This window comes from Eumetopias jubatus, unplaced genomic scaffold (genome assembly GCF_037043125.1).
Source record: "Eumetopias jubatus isolate StellerSeaLion01/CBP00866 unplaced genomic scaffold, mEumJub1_p1.0 scaffold_17, whole genome shotgun sequence".
In the NCBI taxonomy this organism is placed as follows: Eukaryota; Metazoa; Chordata; class Mammalia; order Carnivora; family Otariidae; genus Eumetopias; species Eumetopias jubatus.
In genome coordinates this window covers 8,106,925-8,133,694 of record NW_028274823.1, presented here as the reverse complement: position 1 = coordinate 8,133,694, position 26,770 = coordinate 8,106,925, and the positions used below count along the sequence as shown (strand labels likewise).

Sequence of the window (26,770 nt, the reverse complement as noted above, 5' to 3'; positions counted from 1 at the left end):
CTTTTAGGGCTGTCACACTCTCAGCAAAAGGATGAGGACACCAATGAAGCACTGATCTCTTTAATGTTTGCTGCTTTACAGGTGCCTCCTTGTCTTGATTTGCCTTGCTCTGGTTTTTAAGGGGGTTGACTATTTCCCAGGGGCTTGTTTTTTGCTCTTCCTGCCTTTTGTCCACAGAGCTCTCCTATGGAGATGGCTCCGATTTCGGGGGTGTGTGACCCGGAAATGGAGAGGCGGCAGCCAGGGGTCCGGGGGTTTGCGCCCCGCCGTTCCGGGTTTACACCCGGCCCACCCCGCTGGCCCCGCCCCGCCCCGCCGGACTGTACCGTCCAGGACTACACTTCCCAGGCGCCTCTGCGCGGCGAGCCTGTCCGCCGTTCTCAGCCGGGTGTTGGGACGCGGAGTCTGAGGCCCACGGCAGAGCACGATGGCCGCGTGGGGCGAGCGGCTGGCCGGCGTGCGCGGGGTGCTGCTCGACATCTCGGGCGTGCTGTACGATGGCGGTGAGGACGGCGGCACGCCGATCCCTGGCTCCGTGGAGGCGGTGGCGAGGTGAGTGGGCCGCGGTGGGCGCAAGGCTCGGCGCTGAGCTGGGTCCCACCGGCGGTTTCTGGCCCCTGCCGGGGGTGGGGGCGGACGCGGGCGGAGCTGCGGCTCTGGCCCCGCCCCTCGTGCTGGGACCCCCCCCCCGCCCCACCCCGGGCCGGACCCCGCCGCCGCACCCGCCGCTGAGCGTAGGGCCTGTGCTGGTCCGAGGTTCGCTGTCCCAGCGGGCAGCCCCTGCCTTCCTGCGGCCGCTGAGCGCTTGGGATAAGGCTGGTCTGAACCGAGTTGTGCGGTTAGTGTACAGTCCACGCCGGATTTCGAAGACTTAGTGACAAAAACGTAAAGAGCTCTTTGTGTTGCTTTATAGGGATTACATGTGGAAGTGATAATAGTTTGAATATATTAGGTCAAATAAAATATATCAAATAGATTCCACCTGTTTTTTACATTTTAATGTAGTTACCGGAAAACTTTAAATTATGTATGTGCTGGCATCATTTGCTTGGGGGTGGAGAGGAGGGGGAGGGCGTTTTGTCCACCAAATCTTGAGCACAGAAAACCACGCAAGGAACACGGTTGGCGCCCCTGGACCCTCCGCTTTGTAGTTGCCATTGGCACGACAGGCCAGTGCTGCCATGATTTTGATGGGCAGCCAGGAAGGGCTAATTGCCCAGGACTTGGCTTCCCAGATTCACTGGTTGGAGGACCCTGGGTTAGTGGCTTGACCTCACTAGGACTCAATTTACCTACCTCTAGATGGCAATTAAGTGAGCCTCTTGGTCCTTCTCAGGGAGCCCACCCTACCAGTCTGTACAGGAGCCAAACTGTCCTGTGTAGCAAAGTTGGAGGTGTTTGAGAGGCCAGGAACTCAGAAAAGGGAGACATGACCACAAGGAGTGCATGTGAAGGGCATCCCAGACCTAGGAGACTCCCCACGGCCCTGGGAGCTTCATTTCCTAAAGTCCAGGTTTAAGCTCTGCTCTTTGCTTTAGTCTTTCTTTACCCCAAGGCTTCAGACAAACTCTGTCATGACCAGGAACATTATGTGATGGCACTTTATGGTGTCAAGAACATTATGGGAATGCAGCAGAGGGCGCTGGCTATATTTTGGGGTTAAGTGAACCTAGTATGGCGAAGCATGAGGCCACAGTCTCGGAGCCGTGACTGAGGCAGACAAGTCTTCATGGGGCTCATGTCTGCAAGGGAAATGGACAGTAAACTTGGATGCAGACGAGTAAACGCAAGATTTGCTGAAAAAGCGACAGAGGGGAGGTTGGACTTCTCTAAGGAGAAGGCATTGGACTCAACCAGAGGGTACAAAGGGCCACCTGGGAGAAGGAGCAGAGGAAGTGCATTACAGCTAGAGGGAACAGCGGTTGCAAAGGCCTAGCAGCAGAAGAGAGCCTGGCACGTTCGTGTTCACGGAACCAAAGAGGAGGAGCATGGCTATAGTGGGGACTTGTTGCGGAGATGTGCCTGGATTTTATCCTGAGTGCAAGGGGGGAGTCACTGAAGATTTTAGGCGGGAGTGTCATGTGATCTGATTTATGTTTTAAAGAACTTGAAACGTAAAAAGCAAAACTGTTTAAGTACCAAATGAAAACAGGAGAGATTTCCTTTGAAATCTTAGAGTAGAGGACCTTTATAATTATGCCCCCAAATCTAGAGATCAACAGCAAAAAAAAACCCAAAAAACAAAAAACAGCAGCCTAAGAGAAAAATGCCCAAGAGATACAAACAATCAGTTCACAAGGAAGAAAAGGTAAATGACCCCTAAGCATAGGAAAGATGCTCAGCCTTACTTAGGTAAGAGAAATGCAAATCAAAACTATGCCAAGGTGCCATTTTTCATCAATACGAGAAAACTGGCAAAAATGCACAACTTTGAGCATGCGTTCTCTTGGTGAGAGAGTGTGGAGACAGACCCTGTCAGACATTGCTTGTGGAAGATACATTTGGCATTATCTCTCACCAGTTCCACTTCTGGAAATTGCCTTGCCTCATACATGAGAAAGGACATCAGTGCGAGGTCATTCATGAAAGTAACTTTCGGAAATAGGAAAACACTGGAAACAGCTCAAACACCCACTAATAGGGGAGTGTCATGGTCCATCCGACTGTGCAGGGGAACACCATGCAGCAGAAAGAGGAATGAGTGTGCTTGTCATATAGAGGTATTGTCTGAAGACAGGAAAGCACAGAACAGGCTGTGCGGTGTCTGTCTTTTGGGTGGAAAAGGCAGAAATGAGGGCCTGTGTTCCTGCTGCTGTGTTTGCTTAAGGAAGCTGAGGGAAGAGCTTCACTGTTTGAAGAGCTAGGGGGCGGACAATTGGGGAGCGCTGGGGGGTTGATTCTTCACTGTCCAGCTTTGTGTATTAACTTTTTTTTAACCTTTTTGAACCATGTGAATGTATCTCCCGTTTGAAAATTTGAATTGCAAGTACTTTGTGAGGATCATATGTCAGTAAAGCTGGAAAAAAGGTACCTCACCAAAAAAAAAAAAAAAATTACAAATATTTTAAGATCGCTCTAGTTGCAAAGTGGGGAACGGCCTGGCAGTGGGGCAGACAGCAGGGCTCAAGAGAGGAAGCAGGGAAAGCAGTTAGGAGAGCATTGTGTGGTCCAGAGAGAGATGGTGGGGCATGGACCAGGGAGTTGGCAAGAAGGGAGTGAATGAAAGAGATGTTTTGGAAGTAGGACCAGGGGGACCTGCTGATACAGTGAGTATTGTGGGGGCCAGGGAGAAGAAGAGATAAAGAATGGCTCCGAGTGTCGGACTAGAGCACCAGAAAGGATAGAGGGGGTGGGAAGGGGTGCAGGGCAGGTGTTCTGATAGCTCATGATGTATGTCAAGTTCTTGGCCCAGTGCTAAGTGCAGGATAGACCCCATGACAGCACGGTATACGTATATACATATATACGTTTATTTATTTAAGTTATGGAATTTTTTATTGAAGTATATATACAATCTTATATTAGTTTCAGGTGGATAGCATATTGATTCAGCAATTCTATACATTAGTCAGTGCTCACCATGATGAATGGAGCCACCAACAGCCACCAAACAACATTATTACAATATTATTGACTATATTCCCTGTATTTCTTTTTTTTTTTTAAGATTTTATTTATTTGACAGAGACACACACAGCAAGAGAGGGAACACAGGCAGGGGGAGTGGGAGAGGGAGAAGCAGGCTCCCCGCTGAGCAGGGAGCCTCACATGGGGCCCAATCCTAGGACTCTGGGACCGTGACCCGAGCCGAAGGCAAATGCTTAACGACTGAGCCGCCCAGGTGCCCCTATTCCCTGTATTTCTGGGCAGGCGAGGCTGCTCTCAGAGGCTGCCTATTCTTTGCTAGGTATTCATGCTTTCCTCGCACTGTCTTATGTGGTCCCGTGACAGTCTGGGGTGGGGAGGGGCTGTGCCTTGCCTTTATCAGTTGAAGCCACTGCAGCTCGGGGCTTGCCAAGGTCTCCGCTGGGATGGCCCAGGGACCATGGGGATCCAAGTCGGCCTGACTCCCAACTGCTGTGCCCGAGCCATACTTCGAGTCCTTTGTGGGCGGAGTGGGTATTGAGAAAGGTCAGGGGCTTCCAGCAGCCTGTCCTGAGTCATGCTCCCACCCTGACACAGACCTGCCCAACAAATGCATGCGCAGATCGCAGGGTGTGGCAGTAAGGAGGGGGTCTCTGGCCTGTTCACCTGTGTGGGTTCTGCACCGGCGCCTTCCCACCCATCCCCAGGAGGGTTTTGTTTTGATTTACTTTAACTCAGGCTGATTTAAGTAGCTGGGATGTCTCTGGTAACAGCTATAGTGTAGAAATCTAACAGCTGTATAACAGCAGTCTTAAAATACATCAGAGCCAGTTTTGTGGCTGAGAGGGGGATTTCCCTCTCCAGGGCATGTGGGATTATTTTCGGTGAGGGGACATAGTGCTACTTATCCTGGGAGATTTTATCATCGCGCTGCCCAGGGGCCTGGAGAACTAATGGCCTCGTCCCTCTGAAACCTCCCGGGTTCCCAGGCCACAGGACCAAGTCCCCATGCCTCCTCCTAGTCCACCAGGGCCTTCTCAGGTGAGCTCCGTGGCCCCTTGTCCACCCCCTTGCTCACTTCATCCCATTGCTCCCAGTCGCAAAGATTCCTGGGTACGGTTTTCACTGATGAGCCCCTTTGTGGCCAAGCACCCACCGAACCTGGGCCCACCCACACCCTGGTGGCTCTCTGGACATCCTTTTCTCTTGGGCTCTTCAGTCCGGCCTCCAGTGGCCCACTGATCACACTCAGGCCTTCCTTGTGGGTGGCCCTGGGCAGGTACGAAGCCCAGCATCCAGACGCTCAGTGGTAGTGAGTGTGGTGCTGGAAGCTTCCCCCTGCTTTTGGAGCTTTCCATGGGGATGTTTCACACGTGGGGGATACCCCCGTTTTGTAGCAGCTGAGCCAAGCCCGGACTCTCCTAGGAACCTTTTAAGGGATAGGTCCTGCCTGCCAAGGTGAAGAACACTGTGTGTTTGGCTGCTTTCTACAGTGTTTGTAGCCGCTAGAGTGGTTTCTTTACACCCTGCACTCTGTGGCCTCCTTGATATGCGAGGCTCACTTTGATGTCTGAGGAGCTCAACGGAAGTCCCTGGGGTGAGGGCAGCTGCAGAGGGACAAGCATGATGGGGAGGGGACGAGGTCCTGGGGGACTGGTCACCCCGTGGCAGCTCCCCAGCGCTTCTGGGAAACCCTGGAGGGGGTGGCTCCCTGCTTTTCTTCCTACACTTTCTGTAGTGTTGTCATCCCCAGGTTTTCTGAAAGGTTCCCACCGTTTTGGGGACATGGAGCACATGCGGAGGATAAACCCTGCTTTCCGGAACCATGTGGACCACAGTCATAGCGGACACGGTGATTGAGGGGGGCCTGTTGGGTCCTGCCTGGGTGCTTCCCAACCCCCCCAGGTAGGGATTTCAGGCCCCTTTTCAAAGTGATGGAGGTGCAGAGATTCAGCAACTGGCAGAAGTGAAAAAGGTGGATGGGCCAGGTTAACCCCTGGGTTCCTGTGACCTGGGGACCTGTGACTCCAAGGCCTCCGTGTCCCTCCCAGCACCACGCTGCCTCCAGTACAGGCATTTGCTCCTTCATGCACTCCCACCCAACAAGTGTTTACTGAGCACTTCCAAACTGCCAGAACCCTCGGCCATGATCGAGGCAGAGGGAAGTCCCAGCCCCTCTTGAAGCTGAGGGTTCAGTTGGGAGAATCAGCGTAATGTGAATAGCGCCTGGAAAGGCCCATGTCCCATGGCGGGGGGTGGGGAGGGTGGGGAGACCTAGCTGGCAGGGAGCCGGGGAGCTGGGGTGGGGGAACATAGCCTTGCAGGCCCGCTGCGGTGTATGCTGGGATCTGCAGATGTCATCTGGGCAAGGAGTGTCCCCGATGGAACCAAAGGCCCAGGCTTCGCAGGCCACACCAGCTTCTTCCTGGAGCTGCTGGGGACGGTGCTGCGAGCTCTCTCACTGCTCTAGGATTTGTGGGCGGGCGTGGTAATGGGACATCTGTAACCAGCCCGGGGTGCCCCCAACAGGCCCTTTATTGGAGCCCATTCTTGGGCATTTGGGTTCTCGGAGGGGAGCCATTCAGAGGCAGGGCCTGGCCCAGCGGGAGCTGCAGGGGCTGGCCCAGGGGCTGGCCAGCACAAAGGAGAGCCCTAGAGCCATCTGCATGTGAAAGGCAGGTGGGCATTTACTGCATCCTGTCTCAGGCCACTAAAGCACATCTGCTGGCCCAGCCTTTTTGTGGCCAGCGGAAGGAAGCAGGCCTCAGCCCAGGGTCGCTTTATAAAGCAGTTCCCACCCAGGACTGCCAGACCCACAACCTATCCTTCCAGGTGGGGCCTCTCAAGCCCCGGGGTGCCCCGGAAACCCTGGGACCCTGTTGACACTGAGGCCCCTCCCAGCAGGTTTTAGAGCAGCGACGGACGGAGCCAGGGGCACCTTGTTGGAAGTCGCCAGCCTGCAGACCTTAGGCCCTCCCCTCCTCAATGCTGGGCCACCCTGGCAGCATCTGGGCCTAGGAGTGGCTATACTAAGAGCTGCTAGGGACGGAGGGACAGTCGGGAGCCTCATCCCATCCTGCCGGAGGAGTTCCCTGGGGATATTGGAGGGGGCAGCTGCTTGTTTGCGCTTGTTTGAGCTTGTTTAGGCCAACAGGAGCTTTCCTCGCTCAGGCCAGACCTAGGACAAAGTGTGCTAGGACAAGACGGCTCCCTCCTTGTGAACAGTCCTGACCAGGGCCTGGAGGTATGGAGTAGAGTCCAAACCCTTTTGTCACCAGCCCTGGGCCATGCGTTCTCCCAGGGTGAAACCGTGGCTCCTCCCACACCCCTTCCTCTCGGTTTCCCCAAAGCACAGAGGACTTGAAGGCGCAATGCTTCCCTTTCCTGATATCACACCCTCCTCGCCTTCTGCCCCACATTCCTGCCTCCACCCTGGTGCTCACAGGTCACTGGAGCCCGAGTCCCTGCAGATCCCGAGCCAGGACTTTCCAACCTTCTGTAGCCTCAGAGCATTTATCCCCCAAATGAATCTGCGGTAGGAACACCGCCCCCCATTAAAAAAATAAATAAAAGAACGATGTTTGACAAATGTATAGTTTCTCTGTTCAAATCTATAACTGATGATGAAGCCAGTCAGTGAAAATGATCAAAGCGTTTTGATGAATAACAATATTGAAGTCAGGGCCAGTGGCCGGCCCAACAGTTTATTTTATTTTATTACTTTTTAAAGATTTTATTTATGTGTGAGAGAGGTTGAGCAGGGGGAGGAGCAGACTCCCCACCGAGCAGGAAACCCAACGTGGGGCTCGGTCCCACCACCCTGAGATCATGACCTGAGCCTAAGTCAGACGCTTAACCTGCTGCACCACTGAGGTGCCCCAACAGCTCCACAGTTTATATGTTTTTAGTTTCGTGTGTGAGTGGCTGGGAAACAAGCTGAATGTCTATCAGGAGAAGAGGAGGGAATAAATTACAGTTCATCCAGACTGTATAGTGTTCTGAAGCTGTTTGATGTTGACATTAGTTTATGTCACATGAATGTTGTATATAGTCCATAAAAGATGTTCTAGGGGCGCCTGGGTGGCTCAGTCATTAAGTGTCTGCCTTTGGCTCAGGTCATGATCCCAGGGTCCTGGGATCAAGCCCCGCATCGGGCTACCTGCCCAGCGGGAAGCCTGCTTCTCCCTCCCACTCCCCCCTGCTTGTGCTCTCTCTCTTGCTGTGTCTCTCTCTGTCAAATAAATAAGTAAAATCTTAAAAAAAAAAAAAGATGTTCTAGAATAATGTGTATAAAATACCATTTTTGTCCAAAAAGGTAAGGGAGACCCGACAATCCACATGTATCGGAGGTAGAGCAGTAGAATCGTGCACCTGACCCACACAGAGGGAAACAGGGATGTTGGATGGGTGCATGAGGCCGCACCGGACAAGAGCTGTTTCTCGGGCTCTCAGCACGGGCGGGCAAGGTCACCATATGGAAATCAAGGGCAACCAGGCTGGTGGTTCTGGAACAGAGTTAATGGTTCACCCCAACCATGCCGCCTCTGGTAGGAAGCCCCTGAGATTAGGAGGTTATTGTGGCATGGGTTACTCGGGAGGCTCACAAAAGGAGTTGTGACCACCCCCCACCCCGCCCCTAACACCCCAAGAATGTACAGAAAAGCCATATTGGCAAACCCAGCCTGAACCCTGCCTGTAGTGGTGTGCAGGGCAATTTCCCATGACCGTGGGGCTGATAGGATTCTGCCCACGTGTAGAGAGGGAACCAGAGACTCAGAGAGTCTGGCTTAAGGGTGCCTCGCCGGGAAAGAGATTGGGGCCGGTGTGCTCCCCAAAACAGGTGCTGCTTCCTACCTGTCACCTAAAAGAATGCAGGTGTCAGCTCTTGTAGGTGAGGGCCTGGGTTTTGAGTCCCCAACTCTGTCCTGTGATTGTGATGTGGTCTTGGGCAGGTTTCATAGCTTTTTTGTGCCTCAGTTTCCCACGGGCATCACCGGGGGTAAGTTAAGTGGGATATTTTCTCTTAAACTACCATTTTACTTGTGCCACCTCTAGGAGCTAAAGGAGCATTTTGTGGCTTGAACAGTCAGATAATGGGGAAGAGGTGGTTCTTTTGCAAATATGAAGAGTCTTTTGGTTGTTGAACTTGGAGCTGATTCAACCCGAAATCACTCAGCTCTGCCCAGGTTGTATTTTTCACGTTTGTATACATTTTCATGGGGCCAGTTCATAATAAAGGGTTCTTTTCTGTGCTCTGCCCCTGGATGAGGCACTCAGCCCCTCTGAACCCCAGGTCCTCATCCCTAAATGGGGATAGAGACCTGTCTCCCTGATTGTCTTGAGAAGTCACTATGAGCCTGGGGGGGTGCACTGGGGGGCTAGGGAAGGTGCTGGCAGCTAGTGCCTGGGAGCTGTGGCTACCATTGGGGTTCCTTCTGTCCCAGGTGCCCCAGGATTTTTGCCCCAGCCTCCCTTGGCTGGATTGAACTTTGCCTTCTTTCTTAATGGTGCTCTCTGGGCTCCCTACCTCCTGGCCCCTCCTGGCCCTGGTTCACTGGGCATGTGGCTTCCTGTCAGACTGCCTGCCTTGAGGGCCCAGATGTCCCCAGCCCAGGCTTGACAGAGGTGTGGTTGGCACAGTTGCTGCCCGCGTCTTCACTGGCATTTACTGAGTATTTGCAGCGTGCTGGGTGCTTCTGATAATGGTTTGTAAGTGTCGTCTTCATGACAGCCGATCAAGTAGCGGCTGTTAGTGTCCCGTTTTATAGATGTGCGAACCGAGGTTGGAGAGGGTCAGGTCAGAAGCCTCAGGCACACAGAGGTGGCGGAGGTACAATAGGCGTGTCGCTTTCTGAGTCAGGCTGTCACCTCCTGCCACCTGGCTCTGGGTGTGCCTGGTCTCTGTCCCCTGCAGCTCCTGGCCCGGACCAGCCTGTGATGGCACTCAGGGACGACTGGCTGGTGAATGGTTCTGCAAGGTTAGGGAGTGGTCCGAAGAACCCACAGCACCTCAGCGTATGCCCTTGCATCAGGCACCTTGCATCCCTCTGAACCCCAGTCCCCTGCTTTGTGAAATGAGCCCTTGGTGGAATGCTATCCAAGCTCTCTTCCGGTTTCTAGATTCCCTGCACTTGATTTTATTTATTTTTTTTATAATTTTTTATTGCTATGTTAATCACCATACATTACATCATTAGTTTTTGATGTAGTGTTCCATGATTCATTGTTTGTGCACAACACCCAGTGCTCCATGCAGAATGTGCCCTCTTTAATACCCATCACCAGGCCAACCCATCCCCCCACCCCCCTCCCCTCTAGAACCCTCCGTTTGTTTTTCAGAGTCCATCGTCTCTAATGGATCGTCTCCCCCTCCGACTTACTCCCCTTCATTCTTCCCCTCCTGCTATCTTCTTCTTTTTTTTTTTCTTAACATATATTGCATTTGTTTCAAAAACTACAGATCCGTGATTCATCAGTCTTGTACAGTTCACAGTGCTCACCATAGCACATACCCTCCCCAATGTCTTTCACCCAGCCACCCCATCCCTCCCACCCCCCACCACTCCAGCAACCCTCAGTTTGTTTCCTGAGATTAAGAATTCCTCATATCAGTGAGGTCATAGGATACATGTCTTTCTCTGATTGACTTATTTCACTCAGCATAACACCCTCCAGTTCCATCCATGTCGTTGCAAATGGCAAGATCTCATTCCTTTTGATGGCTGCATAATATTCCATTGTGCATATATACCACATCTTCTTTATCCATTCATCTGTCGATGGACATCTTGGCTCTTTCCACAGTTTGGCTATTGTGGACATTGCTGCTATAAACATCGGGGTGCACGTACCCCTTCGGATCCCTACATTTGTATCTTTGGGGTAAATACCCAGTAGTGCAATTGCTGGATCGTATGGTAGCTCTATTTTCAACTGTTTGAGGAACCTCCATACTGTTTTCCAGAGTGGTTGCACCAGCTTGCATTCCCACCAACAGTGTAGGAGGGTTTCCCTTTCTCCGCATCCCCGCCAACATCTGTCGTTTCCTGACTTGTTAATTTTAGCCATTCTGACGGGTGTGAGGTGGTATCTCATTGAGGTTTTCATTTGGATTTCCCTGGTGCCGAGCGACGTGGAGCACTTTTTCATGTGTCTGTTGGCCATTTGGGTGTCTTCTTTGGAAAAATGTCTGTTCATGTCTTCTGCCCATTTCTTGATTGGATTCTTTGTTCTTTGGGTGTTGAGTTTGATAAGTTCTTTATAGATTTTGGAGACTAGCCCTTTATCCGATATGTCATTTGCAAATATTTTCTCCCATTCTGTCGGTTGTCTTTTGGTTTTGTGGACTGTTTCTTTTGCTGTGCAAAAGCTTTTTATCTTGATGAAATCCCAATAGTTCATTTTTGCGCTTGCTTCCCTTGCCTTTGGTGATGTTTCTAGGAAGAAGTTGCTGTGGCTGAGGTCAAAGAGGTTGCTGCCTGTGTTCTCCTTTAGGATTTTGATGGACTCCTGTCTCACGTTTAGGTCTTTCAACCATTTGGAGTCTATTTTTGTGTGTGGTGTAAGGAAATGGTCCAATGTCATTCTTCTGCATGTGGCTGTCCAATTTTCCCAACACCGTTTGTTGAAGAGACTGTCTTTTTTCCATTGGACATTCTTTCCTGCTTTGTCAAAGATGAGTTGACCATAGAGTTGAGGGTCCATTTCTGGGCTCTCGATTCTGTTCCATTGATCTATGTGTCTGTTTTTGTGCCAGTACCATACTGTCTTGATGATAGCTTTGTAATAGAGCTGGAAGTCCGGAATTGTGATGCCGCCAGCTTTGCTTTTCTTTTTCAGTATTCCTCTGGCTATTCGGGGTCTCTTCTGGTTCCATACAAATTTTAGGATTCTTTGTTCCATTTCTTAGAAAAAAGTGGATGGTGTTTTGATGGGGATTGCATTGAATGTGTAGGTTGCTCTAGGTAGCATTGACATCTTCACAATGTTGGTTCTTCCAGTCCATGAGCATGGAACGTTTTTCCATTTCTTTGTGTCTTCTTCAATTTCTTTCCTGAGTATTTTATAGTTTTCTGAGTACAGATGCTTTGCCTCTTTGGTTAAATTTATTCCTAGGTATCCTATGGTTTTGGGTGCAATTGTAAATGGGATCGACTCCTTGATTTGTCTCTCTTCTGTCTTGTTGTTGGTGTATAGGAATGCCACTGATTTCTGTGCATTGATTTTATATCCTGCTACTTTACTGAATTCCTGTATGAGTTCTAGCAGTTTTGGGGTGGAGTCTTTTGGGTTTTCCACATACAGTATCATATCATCTGCAAAGAGTGAGAGTTTGACTTCCTCTTTGCCTATTTGGATGCCTTTGATTTCTTTTTGTTGTCTGATTGCTGTGGCCAGGACTTCTAATACTATGTTGAATAGCAGTGGTGAGAGTGGACATCCCTGCCGCGTTCCTGACCTTAGGGGAAAAGCTCTCAGCTTTTCCCCATTGAGAATGATATTCACTGTAGGTTTTTCATAGATGGCTTTTATGATATTGAGGTAGGTACCCTCTATCCCTATACTCTGAAGAGTTTTGATCAAGAAAGGATGCTGTACTTTGTCAAATGCTTTTTCTGCATCTATTGAGAGGATCATATGATTCTTGTTCTTTCTTTTGTTAATGTATTGTATCACATTGATTTGCAGATGTTGAACCAGCCTTGCAGCCCAGGGATAAATCCCACTTGGTCATGGTGAATAATCCTTTTAATGTACTGTTGGATCCTATTGGCTAGTATTTTGGTGAGAATTTTTGCATTCATGTTCATCAAGGATATTGGTCTGTAATTCTCCTTTTTGATGGGGTCTTTGTCTGGTTTTGGGATCAAGGTAATGGTGGCCTCATAAAATGAGTTTGGAAGTTTTCCTTCCATTTCTATCTTTTTGGAACAGTTTCAGGAGAATAGGTATTAATTCTTCTTTAAATGTCCGATAGAATTCCCCTGGGAAGCCATCTGGCCCTGGGCTTTTGTTTCGTGGGAGATTTTTGATGACTGCTTCAATTTCCTTAGTGGTTATAGGTCTGTTCAGGTTTTCTATTTCTTCCTGGTTCAATTTTGGTAGTTGATACATCTCTAGGAATGCACCCATTTCTTCCAGGTTATCTAATTTGCTGGCATAGAGTTGCTCATAATATGTTCTTATAATTGTTTGTGTTTCTCTGGTGTTGGTTGTGATCTCTCCTCTTTCATTCATGATTTTGTTGATTTGGGTCATTTCTCTTTTCTTTTTGATAAGTCTGGCCAGGGGTTTATCAATCTTGTTAATTCTTTCAAAGAACCAGCTCCTAGTTTTGTTGATCTGTTCTACTGTTCTTTTGGTTTCTAGTTCATTGATTTCTGCTCTGATCTCTATTATTTCTCTTCTGCTGGGTTTAGGTTTTATTTGCTGTTCTTTCTCCGGCTCCTTTAGGTGTAGGGTTAGGTTGTGTATTTGAGACCTTTCTTGTTTCTTGAGAAAGGCTTGTATTGCTATATACTTTCCTCTCAGGACTGCCTTTGCTGTATCCCAAAGATTTTGAACAGTTGTGTTTTCTTTTTTTTTTTTAAAGATTTTATTTATTTATTTGAGAGAGAGAGAGAACGAGAGATAGAAAGCATGAGAGGGAAGAGGGTCAGAGGGAGAAGCAGACTCCCTGCTGAGCAGGAAGCCTGATGTGGGACTCGATCCCGGGACTCCAGGATCATGACCTGAGCCGAAGGCAGTCGCTTAACCAACTGAGCCACCCAGGCGCCCGAACAGTTGTGTTTTCATTTTCATTGGTTTCCATGAATTTTTTAAATTCTTCTTTAATTTCCTGGTTGACCCATTCATTCTTTAGTAGGATGCTCTTTAGCCTCCATGTATTTGAGTTCTTTCCGACTTTCCTCTCGTGATTGAGTTCTAGTTTCAAAGCACTGTGGTCTGAAAATATGCAGGGAATAATCCCAATCTTTTGGTACCGGTTGAGACCTGATTTGTGACCTAGGATGTGATCGATTCTGGATAATGTTCCATGGGCACTAGAGAAGAATGTGTATTCCGTTGCTTTGGGATGGAATGTTCTGAATATGTCTGTGAAGTCCATTTGGTCCAGTGTGTCATTTAAAGTCTTTATTTCCTTGTTGATCTTTTGCTTAGATGATCTGTCCATTTCAGTTAGGGGGGTGTTAAAGTCCCCCAGTATTATTGTATTGTTGTCAATATTTTTCTTTGCTTTTGTTATTAATTGCCTTATATAATTGGCTGCTCCCACGTTAGGGGCATAGATATTTACAATTGTTAGATCTTCTTGTTGGATAGACCCTTTAAGTAGGATATAGTGTCCTTCTTCATCTCTTATTACAGTCTTTGTTTTAAAATCTAATTTGTCTGATATAAGGATTGCCACCCCAGCTTTCTTTTGGTGTCCATTAGCATGGTAAATGGTTTTCCACCCCCTCACTTTCAATCTGGGGGTGTCTTTGGGTCTAAAATGAGTCTCTTGCAGACAGCATATGGATGGGTCTTGTTTTTTAATCCAATCTGATAGCCTGTGTCTTTTGATTGGGGCATTGAGCCCATTTACATTCAGGGTAACTATTGAAAGGTATCAATTTAGTGCCATTGTATTGCCTGTAAGGTGACTGTTACTGTATATTGTCTGTGTTCCTTTCTGATCTATGCTGCTTTTAGGCTCTCTCTTTGCTTAGAGGACCTCTTTCAATATTTCTTGGAGGGCTGGTTTTGTGTTTGCAAATTCCTTTAGTTTTTGTTTGTCCTGGAAGCTTTTTATTTCTCCTTCTATTTTCAATGATAGCCTAGCTGGATATAGTATTCTTGGCTGCATATTTTTCTCGTTTAGTGCTCTGAAGATATCATGCCAGTCCTTTCTGGCCTGCCAGGTCTCTGTGGATAGGTCTGTTGCCAATCTAATGTTTCTACCATTGTAGGTGACATATCTCTTCTCCCGAGCTGCTTTCAGGATTTTCTTTGTCTCTGAGACTCGTAAGTTTTACTATTAGATGTCGGGGTGTTGACCTATTTTTATTGATTTTGAGAGGGCTTCTCTGTGCCTCCTGTATTTTGATGCCTGTTTCCTTCCCCACATTAGGGAAGTTCTCTGCTATTGTTTGCTCCAATATACCTTCTGCCCCTCTCTCTCTTTCTTCTTCTTCTGGGATCCCAATTATTCTAATGTTTCGTTTTATCGTATCGCTTCTCTCGAATTCTGCCCTCGTGATCCTGTAGTTGTTTATCTCTCTTTTTCTCAGCCTCTTTATTTTCCATCATTTGGTCTTCTATATCGCTGATTCTCTCTTCTGCCTCATTTATCCTAGCAGTTAGTGCCCCCATTTTTGATTGCACCTCATCAATAGCCTTTTTGATTTTGACTTGGTTAGATTTTAGTTCTTTTATTTCTCCAGAAAGGGTTTCTCTAATAACTTCCACACTTTTTTCAAGCCCAGCTAGTATCTTCAAAATCATGATTCTGAACTCTAGGTCTGACATCGTACTAATGTCCGTATTGAGTAGGTCCCTGGCAGACGGTACTACCTCTTGTTCTTTTTGCTGAGGTGATTTTTTTCATCTTGTCATTTTGTCCAGAGGAGAACAGATGAATGAGAGAACAGAATGCTAACAGGTTAACAACGTCTCCAGTAAATATACTCTATACAAATCAGAAAAGACCTGAAACCAGGGGACAAGAAAGGGAAAGAAAGAAGAGGAAAAAAAAAAAAGGAAAAAGAGAAAGATAAAAACAAACAAAAACAGAACAAAACAACCAAAACAGAATATGATCAAATATGATCAGGTTAGTGCATAGATCAGTGCCACACACTAGCTTTGGGGCATATTTTGGTCTGTTAGAAGAAAGTGCCTGCTAAAATTTTAAAGGAAGAAAGACTTATATATGTACAAAATAAGGGTTGATACAATGAAGGGATGGAAGATGACTGTAAAGATGAAAAATATAAAAGATTTTATAAAAGGAATTGATAAGAAGTAGTTTTTAAAAAGAAAGAAGAAGATTTAAAAAGGAAAAGGAAAAAGAAAAAGAAAAAAAAAGGGAGAGAATGTGATCAGGCAGGAGACTAGAACAAAGCCATACACTAGGGATTTAGGGTATATTTTGATCTGTTAGAAGAAATTGTATCTCAAAATTTTAAAGAGAGAACAACTTATATATATATATGCCAAAAATAAGGGTAACAACTATGAAGGGATAAAAATATGACTCTAAAAATGAGAAATAAAAAATATTTTTTTAAAAAGGGATTGATAAGATGTTTGAAAAAGGGAAAAAGAAAAATTCAAAAAAACAGTTAAAAAAATTAACTTTGAAAAACTAATGAATCATAGTAAAAAAAGCCGTGAATTCTATGTGCAGTATTCCCCTAGCGCTGGAGTTCTCCCGTTCTCCTTGATCGGTAAACTTGGTCTTGGCTTGCTGGCTGTTCGGTCTGATCTTCTGGGGGAGGGGCCTGTTGCCGTGGTTCCCACATGTCTTTGCTGGAGGCGGAATTGCCCCGCCCTTGTCGGTCCGGGCTAAGCAAGCTGCTCGGGTTTGCTCTCAGGAGCTTTTGTTCCCTGCAAGCTCTCGGTACAGCTTTGGAGGACCAGGGTGAAAATGGTGGCCTCCCAATCTCCACCTGGAGGAGCCGAGAACTCGGGGCCCCGCTCCTCAGTGCGCCCCCAGAGAAAAGCGGTCACTCCCGTGTCCCCGGTCTCCGGCCGCACTCCGTGCTCACCCGGCCTGTGACCGAGCGTTTCTATCTCTGGCACCCGACCCCGTGTGGAGTCTCCAAACCCAGCAGATCCCTGCGGTGTGCTCCCGCGCCGCTCCTCCCGGGGGAGGGAGGGGAGTCTCCCCGGATCTGCTGCTCGCTGGGTCCCTGCTGGAGGAGCAGTGGCCCGACTGGGCCACGGATCACAGTTTATGGCCACCCCGAGCTGAGAGCCCGCGCCTCGGCTCCGTCTCTGCAGCCGGCTTCCCGGCTCCGATACCTGGGAGCTCTGGCGCACTCAGGCTCCCCCGGTCTTTCTGTGACCCCAAGGGTCCTGAGACCACACTGTCCCGCGAGGGTTCCACCCCCCGCTTAGCCACTGCAGCGACGTCCCTCAGCGGAGCCGACTTCTAAAAGTTCCGATTTTGTGCTCCGTGGCTCTATCACTTGCCAGAAGCGGCCGACGGAGGCCCCCTCCCCCGCCGTCTATCCTCCCGAATATCGCCTCGGATTCACTTCTCCGCACGTCCTGCCTTCCAGAAAGTGGTCGCTTTTCTGTTCAGAGAGTTGTTACTCTTCTTATCTTCGATCTCCTGTTGAGTTCGTAGGTGTTCAGAATGGTTTGATCCCAATTCAGCTGAATTCCTGAGACCAGATGAAATCCAGGTCTCCTACTCCTCTGCCATCTTGCTCCCTCCCTGCACTTGATTTTAAGTTGTGTTTATTAATAAATAGCACACTGATGTCTGTGGCAGCATGCCCCTTTGGTCTGAGCTCTGAGGTTCTGCCAGGTCAGAGAGAACATGCTGGATGGCAGGTGAAGCGGTCACAGGCACGGGGAGGAGGTACCTCATGTTTCGTAAGGGCCCTGGCTTTGGAGCCTGCCCAATGTCTATCTGACCTCATCGCTGTTCTCTGAGTTCACTGGCCAGCCGGCCCGACTGAGAGGCCCAGCCAGGGTCTGGCCATGTGCGTCACCTTGCCCCTTGTTCTTTCTCTTCTCTCTGCCCAGACTTTGGACTCCGTTTCTTGCCTGGGCTCTGACGACACGGTGATGTGCATGGCTGCCCACAGAATGTCAGATGGAGAATGGGGAGGGACCCTAAGGTGGGGGAGCAAGTGGCTGTCAGCCTAGCTGAAAGCTCTGGTGGATCAGTGGAAGGAAGGGGGAGGTGCAGCGAGCCCAGCCCAAGCTACTGGCAGAAGCTGTTACAGGTGCCCCTTGGCGTTCCCGGTCCGATGGTGATACCAGCATGTGGGACGGCTCACAGCATGAGCAGTTCTGGAGGGCAGAAGACCAGGCACTGCTGTTACCCCATTTCATGGCTGGGACTGTGGGGCCCCAAGAGTCTGGCCTCTGGGTGCCTGGCATTCGCAGGGTGCAAGTGCAGGACCCCAGCTGGGAGGCCAGACCCTATTCTCATGGCAAAAGCCCTTCCACTGGTGCTCCAGCCGCAAGGCGCCTCCCTGACCCCAGCTGATGCCCATCACTGGGGCCCACGGGGACCTGGGCTGGGTCCCTCCCTGAGTCAACATGGGCACCTCTTGGTACGTGCGAATGACCATGTTTTCCTGCACACAAAATGCAGGACTGATGGCATAGCTGTCCCTGCTTTACTCACGAGCTCCTGTTTGACCTTCTGTTAAAAAAAAAGAAAAAAAAGAAAAATCGGTTCTTAGAGCAAATAAGTACTTTGCAGGATTCACCTCTTCCAGATGTGTGTTTTCAGTCTCTGTGGCTTCCAAGAGAGACAGCGGCTGGCACGGCCACAGAGCCCTGCTAAGGCTCCTGTCTGGGATGGCGTCTGGGGGCCATTAGGGCGACTGAGACCGACGTTCGCTGAGGGTCTTGGCCAGGCTCTGCTGCCCGCGTTCCGGTCACAACAGCCCCCTGAGGTGTCGTGAATGTCCTTTCTCTCTCTGAGGAAACTGAGGCATAGTTTATTTATCTGCTGCTATTCCCCTTTTAGTAGTAACAGGAACCCCCCACTCCACCAGGGCACGTCTTGAATTGTGGCCCCAGGGGCAGAGCAGGCTGAGGCAGGAATGCGGGGACTCTCCCTCTGCACCCCTCAATTCCCCTCTCCTCCTGGTGTGTTTCTCCTGTGTCCTGGCAGATGTTCTCAGCTGGGACGTAGTGAGCGCTCATTGTGTGCCAGGCCCGTGCAGGGACGTCGCAGGTCTTGCTGGAGCCTTGCAATGTGAGACAGGTGCTGTGACCATCCCCATTTTACAGATGAGGAGACTGTGGCACAGAGAGAAGGGATAGCTCGCTGAAGGTCCCACAGTCATTAGGTGGCAGAGCTGGGACCCCGTTCACAGTCATCAGACTCCAAAGTGCCTCCTTATCACCACGGGGCCACCTGGCCTGCTGCTTGGCAGTAGAACGTCTTTCGGGCACGTCTGTTCCATCTGTTCCATCTGTAGCCTGCATAAAGGAGTGACTCACTCTGGCACCTTGTGCGTAGGCTCAGCCTTCCTTTACCGATCCAGACCGTCCAGCTCCATTGTGCTTTCTCCTCTGGAATCCTCTAGAAACTTTGCATCAGAAGGATTAGAGACAGATGCAGGAGCAGTGGTGAAGCAGTATTGCCCAGGGGTGGGATTAGCTGTGAACATGGGGTTTCTTCCTGAGGTTCTCTGGATCCAGGAACAATGTGGTTCCTTTACCAGGTGGGCCCATCAGATCTGGAATTCGGATTAGTTAGGGACTTCCCACAGAAAGGCATTGCCACGCTACAGGGGTGTGAAAGCCGAGCCGCAGATGGGCTCTGCCTGGTCAGACTGGGGATGGGGGCCCCGGGGTGGGGGGCTTCCTGGAGGAAGGGAGGTGTGAAACAGGCCTTGAAGGATGACTGAGATCGGGCTCTAGGGGAGGGTGCAGCAGACTCTGGGTGACTGGAGGCCTCCCTGGGTCACACGAAGGTGACAGCTTCCCAAGGGCGGGGTGGGGGGGAGTGAGGAGGGAGGATGGGCCCAGTCAGGAGGGCCTTGTCTGGGGCAGCCTTCTTGCCCCCCTTGGGTGGCCTCCCCTCCCAGCCCCTCCGTGGCGAGCCAGAGAGGGCAGCGGGCCGTGGAGCTCTGCCAAGGTCGGTCAGGATGTCCAGTAATCACCCTAGTGCTCTACCTGCTACCGAGCCATAATGAGAGGGTTTCCATTATTTTCGGGTGAGTGCCCCTGGCAGATGCCGACAGCCAGCAGATGTGTGAGGTCCGAGGTGATTTGCAAGGGACCAGTTCATGTGATGTACAATAATTGCACCAGGCGACGTTGTCACTCAGAGGCTTGTCCTGGCCTGCCGGGATGAGGTAAAGGTCAGTTCAAAAATCCGGTATGGCTGCAGGAAGTGGGGGCAAATCCAACTCTCGTGGGACTCCTGGGGAGGGGGCAGCGGGCTGAGGTGGGGGCTGGTGTCTCAGGGGCAGTCTGGGCCGAGCCCCACTCTGGGATGCCAGGGCCCTGCCGGAGGACACCGGTTCCGGCCTTTTTGAGTTTTGGTGGAGTGGGGAGAACACAGCCTGGCCTGGAGCTGGGCCCAGCCTGAAGCTGAAATCCTTTACGTTTGTTTTCCTGGGAAGATGCAGGCAGGCTATGCTGAAGTCCGAGGCCAGGCCGCGCTGGGGCTTCCCTGACGTTCTGAAGCCTTGCAGTCCTGGGCCCCTGAGGCCAAATCTGTGACGTCTGCAGCAGACCCACCAGGAGATGCTGAGGATTTGGTTCTCTGGCTGTCTCGTCTGTTTGCACTGCCGCAACAGAAAACCACAGGCCGGGGGGCCTAACAGCAGACGTTTATCGGGGAGCCCAGATCTGGTGCCAGCAGGGTCCATTTCTGGTAAAAGTTCTCTTCCTGGCTTCTGGGGCCCCCTGTCCTCACATTGTCTCTGCGTAGCGGAGAGAGATCTCTGTCGGAAAAGGACACTAATCCCTATCCTCTCATAACCCCACCTTTATGACCTCACTTAGCCCTCATTACTTCCTTAGGGCTTCGACACAGGGATCTGTTGGGGGGGGGCGGGACACAGCTCAGTCCACGAGTGCCTACCCCCCCCACCCCCCTCGCATGCACCTGGGCTGCTGGGTCTTGCCTGGGGCTGCCGCGCTCCCCTTATTGGAAACATGCAGGCCTGCACTCGCCAGCGCGTAGCTGCCCCCGCGGGGTCGGTTCACAGCCTGTGGGCTCTGCTGCTTACAAGCTGTCCGACTTTATTGGTCTCTGCCCCTCAGAGCCTCCGCTTTGTCATCTCTAGAATGGGGACAGTGGTTCTGGTCTCTTGGCGCATTGCTCAGTCAGCTCGTACTCAGTGCTGCCTGCACACCAGGCGCCCAGCCCGGGGACATATGTAGGGAATAAAGCATGTGGTTCTGGGCCAAATCAGATCATAGAAACTGAGCTCTGAGGCAGGGCTCAGTGTAACGCTGTATTCGTGCTTTACTCTGTTAATAACCCACACTTTTATTATTTCAGTGATTACGAGAAACAGAGAGGGGACCTGGGACTTGTCCCAAATGCTCGGAAAGGGGGTGCTGTCGGTAGGGGGGTGGGAAGGATGAACAGACCCACAGGGAGGGGACTTGCCAAACATTTTGCACTAGATTTTTTTCAGGGACTGATTTGATCCTAAAACCAGTACTTTGATTTTAAAGCATATGTTTTATGAACTTCGGTGGGTATTTCAGAGGAGACCCGTGGCTGAAGTGTCCCGAAGTGAGTTGTGTTATTTACTCATTTGTCACCGGCATTTGAAGTCTCGTCCTGAATAGCAGATGTGAGGCACTGTCACACCGATTGTTCACTGTTCTGAGAAGGTCACATCATAATTCATTAGCAATAATTAGTCCCCTGACACCCCTGCACTTCTTCACTCAATTGCTCCATTAACTTGGGTGCGAATCACACATTCCAGGCGCCAATCAATGAAGATCTGTCCATAATGCACAAGGTGATGCTATTAGTTACAACATATTAACTGCCTAATTTAAAAAATACAAAAGCTGTCTTTATGAAGGGCAATTAACCACTAGGCGTAATTGATCATTCATAACCCTCTGATTAGGAAAGACAAATATTAAGAAAGGACTGAACCACCTGGGCTGTTGATTAAGACATGGTTAGCCTCGAGGTGTGTGTTCACTCTGTTGTTGGTCGATCTACAGATTTCTTTTCAAGTGGCACCTGTCAGCTCCAGTGCATGGAGGGTCAGGAGGCTCGTCATAATGTGGGAGCACCTGCCTGTTTCCGACGGGGCTGCAGGCTCGGGACACCCTTGGGTACGGCAGTAGGTTGTGTGGTCGGTGTGGTTCTAAGGAAGGGTCCCTCTCACGGGCTGTCATTTGGATTTTGCATCACTCAGTCATTCAGCAAATGGGAGCCTGCTGTGTTCCAGCCCTGTGTGAAGCAGGGATGCCGAGGAGCATGGACCAGACGTCATTGCTGATGTCATGGAGCACGTAGGTCTGGAAGAGAGACCGTAAACAAAGATATAAGTCAGATGATTGGAGATATTGGTGAACGTTTAAAGAAAGAAAAATAAAGCCAGAGGTAGGATAAGGACAGCGTCACACAGGGTGGAGAGGGGGACATTGGACAGGCCTGCCACCTTTTCCCAGTTCTGTTATCGCCAAGGAGCGTTGCATGTGGAGCTCCCTCCATCCCGGGATGGAACAGATTGCCTGAGGCATCCCTGCCCGCTCAGTGACACTCCTCTCCAGCCTCATTTTCTGGCTCAGCTTCCATATACCTAAGGCTGCTGGAAGATTCTGAACCTGACCAGGTCCTAGGAGGGCGGGGCCTACCCTGCACCTGCTCCTCCCTCTGCTCCGCCCACCCTTCCCTGGCCATCTTGTCAGCTCTGCACGATTCCCGTTGGACCTGGCTCTTCGGGGAAGTCTTTTCCGAGACCCCATCCTGGGATGACACCTTTCCCCGCCTTTGGTTTTGGAGGGTAGCTATGGTGCTGACTCCATATCAGTTCCAGGATCCGTATTGGGGTCAAGTAGGAATTAGCACATATCCCTAGCGCCTCAGATCCAGGAAGAGAAACAGAAGGTACTTGACCTTCTGAGATTCAATGTCCTCACTCGTAAGGCAGAATAAAAGTATGTTACCGCTAGGGTTGAGATAGAGTTTTTAGTTGGGGGTCTCACTTATTTGCCCAAATGGAGGTTGATTGCATGTCCATAGTTATGAGTAACTGGGTCTACTCTTTGTGTTATCTCTGCACGTGAGCACAAAATTGGAGCACTTATCTCTCGTACATGTGTATTGATAAATACTAAATGATAAATTATGCATTTAACACTGGATCAAATGTTAATACAATTTACATTCCAAAAAATGTAAAACTTGAAAGGATGGCTGAAAAGTAAAGATGTCTTCCTGCGCGTTTGGAGACCACTGACATGGATGTGTTTAGAGACCTGTTTACGAACAGTGTGAGGTAGCGATTAGTGCCCTCGGTTAATTTTCCTAGGGTTTCCCAGGCCTCCTGGCTTGTAGCCTGGTGTCTTTTTCACGACCCCACGCTGCGGCTCTGCGCAGATGCTGAGTAGGACTGCCGTCTTGCCGTGGCTTGTCCAGGGAGGGCTGTGTGTTCTGGGCCCGGGCCCGCGGGGACATCCGCCATCACATTGGACCCCTTACTTGTGGGCTCAGCTGTGCCAGCCTCTTTTCCTGTGCAGCCCGAGTCCATTCTTCCCTCTGCTGGGTGCTGTTTCTTTGCCTCCCGGCCTGCATCTGTCTCTTCATCCTGTTCCAGTCCTTCAGAGCACCTCCCTGTTCACAATCACAAATCCCTCTTGCTTTGCGAAGTTTCTCTCCCACCCGCCGGGCCTGTGGCTCCAGCTGGGAGCCTGCCTGTGGTCAAGGTTACAGTTCTGTGCGCTGGCCCCCAGCCAGGCACTTAGTAGGTGCTCAGTAACTATTTGTGGGAGGGTTGGATGTTATTGCATTTGGGACCTCTTTAGGTGTCCACCTTGTGGCTCTGTATTCCAAGACCCTGCCCAAGCACAGCCAGGATGCAGCAGGTGTCCTGGGAGCTCAGGAGAGAAGAATGTGAGTACAACTGGCCGGCCACAGCACTGAGCTTAACGCTGGGCTTGCAGGGCCTCCCTGGGTCCTGTCTGTCCATCCCGGGATCGTCCCTGTACCTGATGACGGTCTGGCAAACTTTTCTTCAGTGACAGCAATGAGAAGACACACCTGAGCTTGGTCCCTCAGCCTTTGCACTTTAGGGGAAATACGAATCTGGAGTTAGTTAGGCACCCGTAGCTCACATGCAGAGAGGAAATGCTGATCATGGTGGAATGGTCCAGAGAAATTGCTGAGGACGTTCACGAGAGACCTCTAGCCAGGCCAAGTGGGATGGAGTGGTGGAGGGGAGATATCTGGTGGGTCTTGGGAGGTGGGAGAATTGGCACGTATAGAGAGGCACCGTGTCCCAGGCAGAAGGAGGGGAAATGTGTCCCAGGTGGAGGGAGTAGGGACATGTCCCAGGAGAGGGAACAGAGATGTGTCCCAGGTAGAGGGAGTGGAGATGTGTCCCAGGTAGAAGGAGTGAAGGAAATGTGTCCCAGGTGAAGGGTGTGGAGATGTGTCTCAGATGAAGTGGGGGGTGTCCCAGGCAGAGAGAGTGGGGACAGAGACGTGTCCCAGCTGGAGGGAGTGGGGACATGTCCCTGGCAACAGGCTCAGTGAGGATGGAAAGGAGGCTTGTGGGGCAGGGTCGGGGTTCCCTGGAAGGGGTCAGCTCCAGCTCAGCAACCCCATCCAGACCCCGGGGTCAGCCGAGGCCGGCCTCAGGGAGCCATGGTGTTCTAGCCCCTGCTGGCTGTCCTGATTGCCCTTGGGAGGTAACCTTCCATGAAGGCCCCATGCTCCGAGTGCTGACAGCACCCTCTGCCTGTCGTGTTCCCACTTCCAGACTGAAGCTCTCGAAGCTGAAGGTGAGGTTCTGCACCAATGATTCGCAGAAGTCCCGGAGAGACCTGGTGGGGCTGCTTCAACGCCAGGGCTTCGACATTTCCGAGGGCGAGGTCACCTCCCCAGCCCCAGCCACCTCCCTGATCCTGAAGGAGCGAGGCCTGCGGCCACACCTGCTTATTCATGATGGTAGGCCTGCTGGGCCCTGGGCTTGGTGGGGGCCAAGGTGTCTCCTTTCCAGGTGGGGCTGAGGGACGGTGTCCCTCTCACCTGGGCCAAACCACTGGGGAGGACATGAACACTTGGCTCATGGGCCTGTGGGGTGGAAACCTCGTGGGCTTCCTGCTGGGGACCAGGCCCGTTCCATCCCTGGCTGAGTACCAGAGGATCTTTAGAGGAGGTTCCGGATGGAGCGGTTTTCGCAGAGGAAAACCCTGAGCCTGATTTCTTTGATCTAGAATGGACCAAGGGGGCAGGGAATTGTCATAGGGGCAAAATTTTAGCTTCTCGGGTTTGTGGGGCGGTGTGCGGGGGAGGAAGGGAAGGAGGGTGAGGGGCTAGATTGAAGTCCATAGGTTGTGTCTGCCACCCCCCATCCCCTCCACTCCCCCTACCTCCTCTGTCCCCCTTCCCCAACCCTGAACCTGAACTCTATCTGTGAAAACCAGCCCTGCTTTCTGGCAAGTGGCCCAAGGTTTACATCCTGATCTTTGTCTGAATGCAAGGAAAGAGCCCTTTTGACCCTCTGTGGAGAGTTTTTCTGGAAAGAAGTGGAAGGAGCAGTATTATCTGGTGCCTTCTGAATATTTAAAAAGAAGAAACATAAGCACTGCTTCAGAATTCAGGACACTTCCCTGTCGTTGCACTGAGCCCTCTTTCTTCCCCTGCACCGGGTATTTTTATTTACAAACCACTGGCAGAAGCAAGCATACTTTTCTGCCTCCCGGCAGGAGTGGGGCCCCCCAGAGGTTGAGGGTGCTTCCTGAAAGGCCTGAGTGTCAAATCCATAGCTCTGGAGCCAGTTGAGGGCAATATGCCCAGCCTTTAGAAATCCTCTTTCTCAAAATCCTTCCTCTGTGATCTGGGATCTCTGCCAGTGTCTTTAGAACAGGTCCTCAAAGAAAGAGAATAACTTAAGAAAGAAAATCCCCACCCGTGGGGCAAAGGGAGGAATGGGGGTGGAATGAGCTGGGAAGGGGAGGGAAATTCAGTGTTTGCCTTGAAGGGGGCATTAATCGATATTAGAGCTTGAGCAGGCTGGAGGGGAAGCCAGATGCGCTCCTGCATCTGTTTTCCATAAATATGCCTGTTTTCAGACTTGGAATCTTTTTCCAAGTTTTATGTTCGATGAATTCCACCCGCCCCAACATTTTTTTATGAAATTTGCAAACATACAGCAAAGCTAAAGGACTTCTACTTGAAATATTTGTATGCTCATCACCTGACTTTACCAGTGACATTTTACTATATTTTCTTCATTATGTCTACCCATCTTTCTGTCCATCTTTTCATCTTATCTTTTTTTCTTAAGATTTATTTATTTATTTGAGAGAGAGAATGAGAGAGACAGGGAGAGAGTGCTTGTGTGGCAGGGGGGAGGGGCAGGGAGAGGGAGAGAGGAACTCTAAGCAGACTCCGAGCTGAGCGCAGAGCCCAACGCAGGGCTGGATCCCACAACCTTGAGATCATGACCTGAGCCAAAATCAAGAGTCAGACACTTAATCAACTATGCCATCTAGGTGCCCCATTATTTTATCTTTTTGATGCATTTCAAGGTAAATAGCAGACATTGGTACACATCTCCAAAACACTTCAGCACATCATTAACTAGAGTTCAGCACCTGTTTACATTTTTTTCTTTTGATGTAAAATTTATGTACAATGAAATGCAAAAATCTCAGGTGTACTTCTGCTGAGTTTTGACAGGTGCACATGTCTGTGTATCCCGAACCCCTATTGTGATACGATCTAGAACTTTACCGGCACCCTGAAAGTTCCCTCACGTGCTGTCTGGTCAGTCCCCATCCCCTACCCTCTTGGAGGCACCCGCTATTTTGATTTGTTTCATCATGAATAAGTTTGCCTCGTTTAGATTTTTATATAAATAGTATCATGCTGCATCTAGTTGTGTTAGCGGCTCTCCAGACCACCTTCAAGCTTGACGATTTGCTGGAAGGACTCACAGGGCCCAGAAAAGCTGTCAGACTCAGTTATAGTTTATCACGGTGAAAGAACATGGATTGAACTCGACAAAGGGAGGAGAGGTGTGGGCGAACTCCAGGAGAATCCGGGCGTGACCTTCCAGCGGTCATCGTCCGTGGAGTTGCCCTGAGACGCACTTAATTCTCCCATCCAAGATGTGTGACCATACCTGCAATGTGTCGTCACCCAGAGAAGCTCACTGGAGCCTTGTGTCGGGTTTTGAGTAGGGGTTGGTCAGGTAGGCACGCAGCGCCTCTGGACTCACCTTGGCTACTCAGTCTCCGGCCTCCCAGGGCCTCAGGCTTACAAAAACACTCTCTCTCTTTTTTTTTTTTT

General features: G+C 50.4%; 1 protein-coding gene across 2 annotated transcripts in view; it reads left to right on the top strand.

The window, feature by feature from the left end:
- Positions 1-360: 360 nt before the first annotated feature.
- The window catches only part of LHPP (phospholysine phosphohistidine inorganic pyrophosphate phosphatase), a 127,763-nt gene continuing 101,353 nt past the window's right edge, over positions 361-26,770 (top strand). For both annotated transcript variants that reach the window (XM_028119906.1, XM_028119908.1), the window contains exons 1-2: positions 361-552; positions 24,234-24,421. In XM_028119906.1, the coding sequence (XP_027975707.1) occupies positions 428-552; positions 24,234-24,421 (313 nt within the window). In that variant the 5' untranslated portion in view covers positions 361-427. The remainder of the gene's footprint in view (positions 553-24,233; positions 24,422-26,770) is intronic.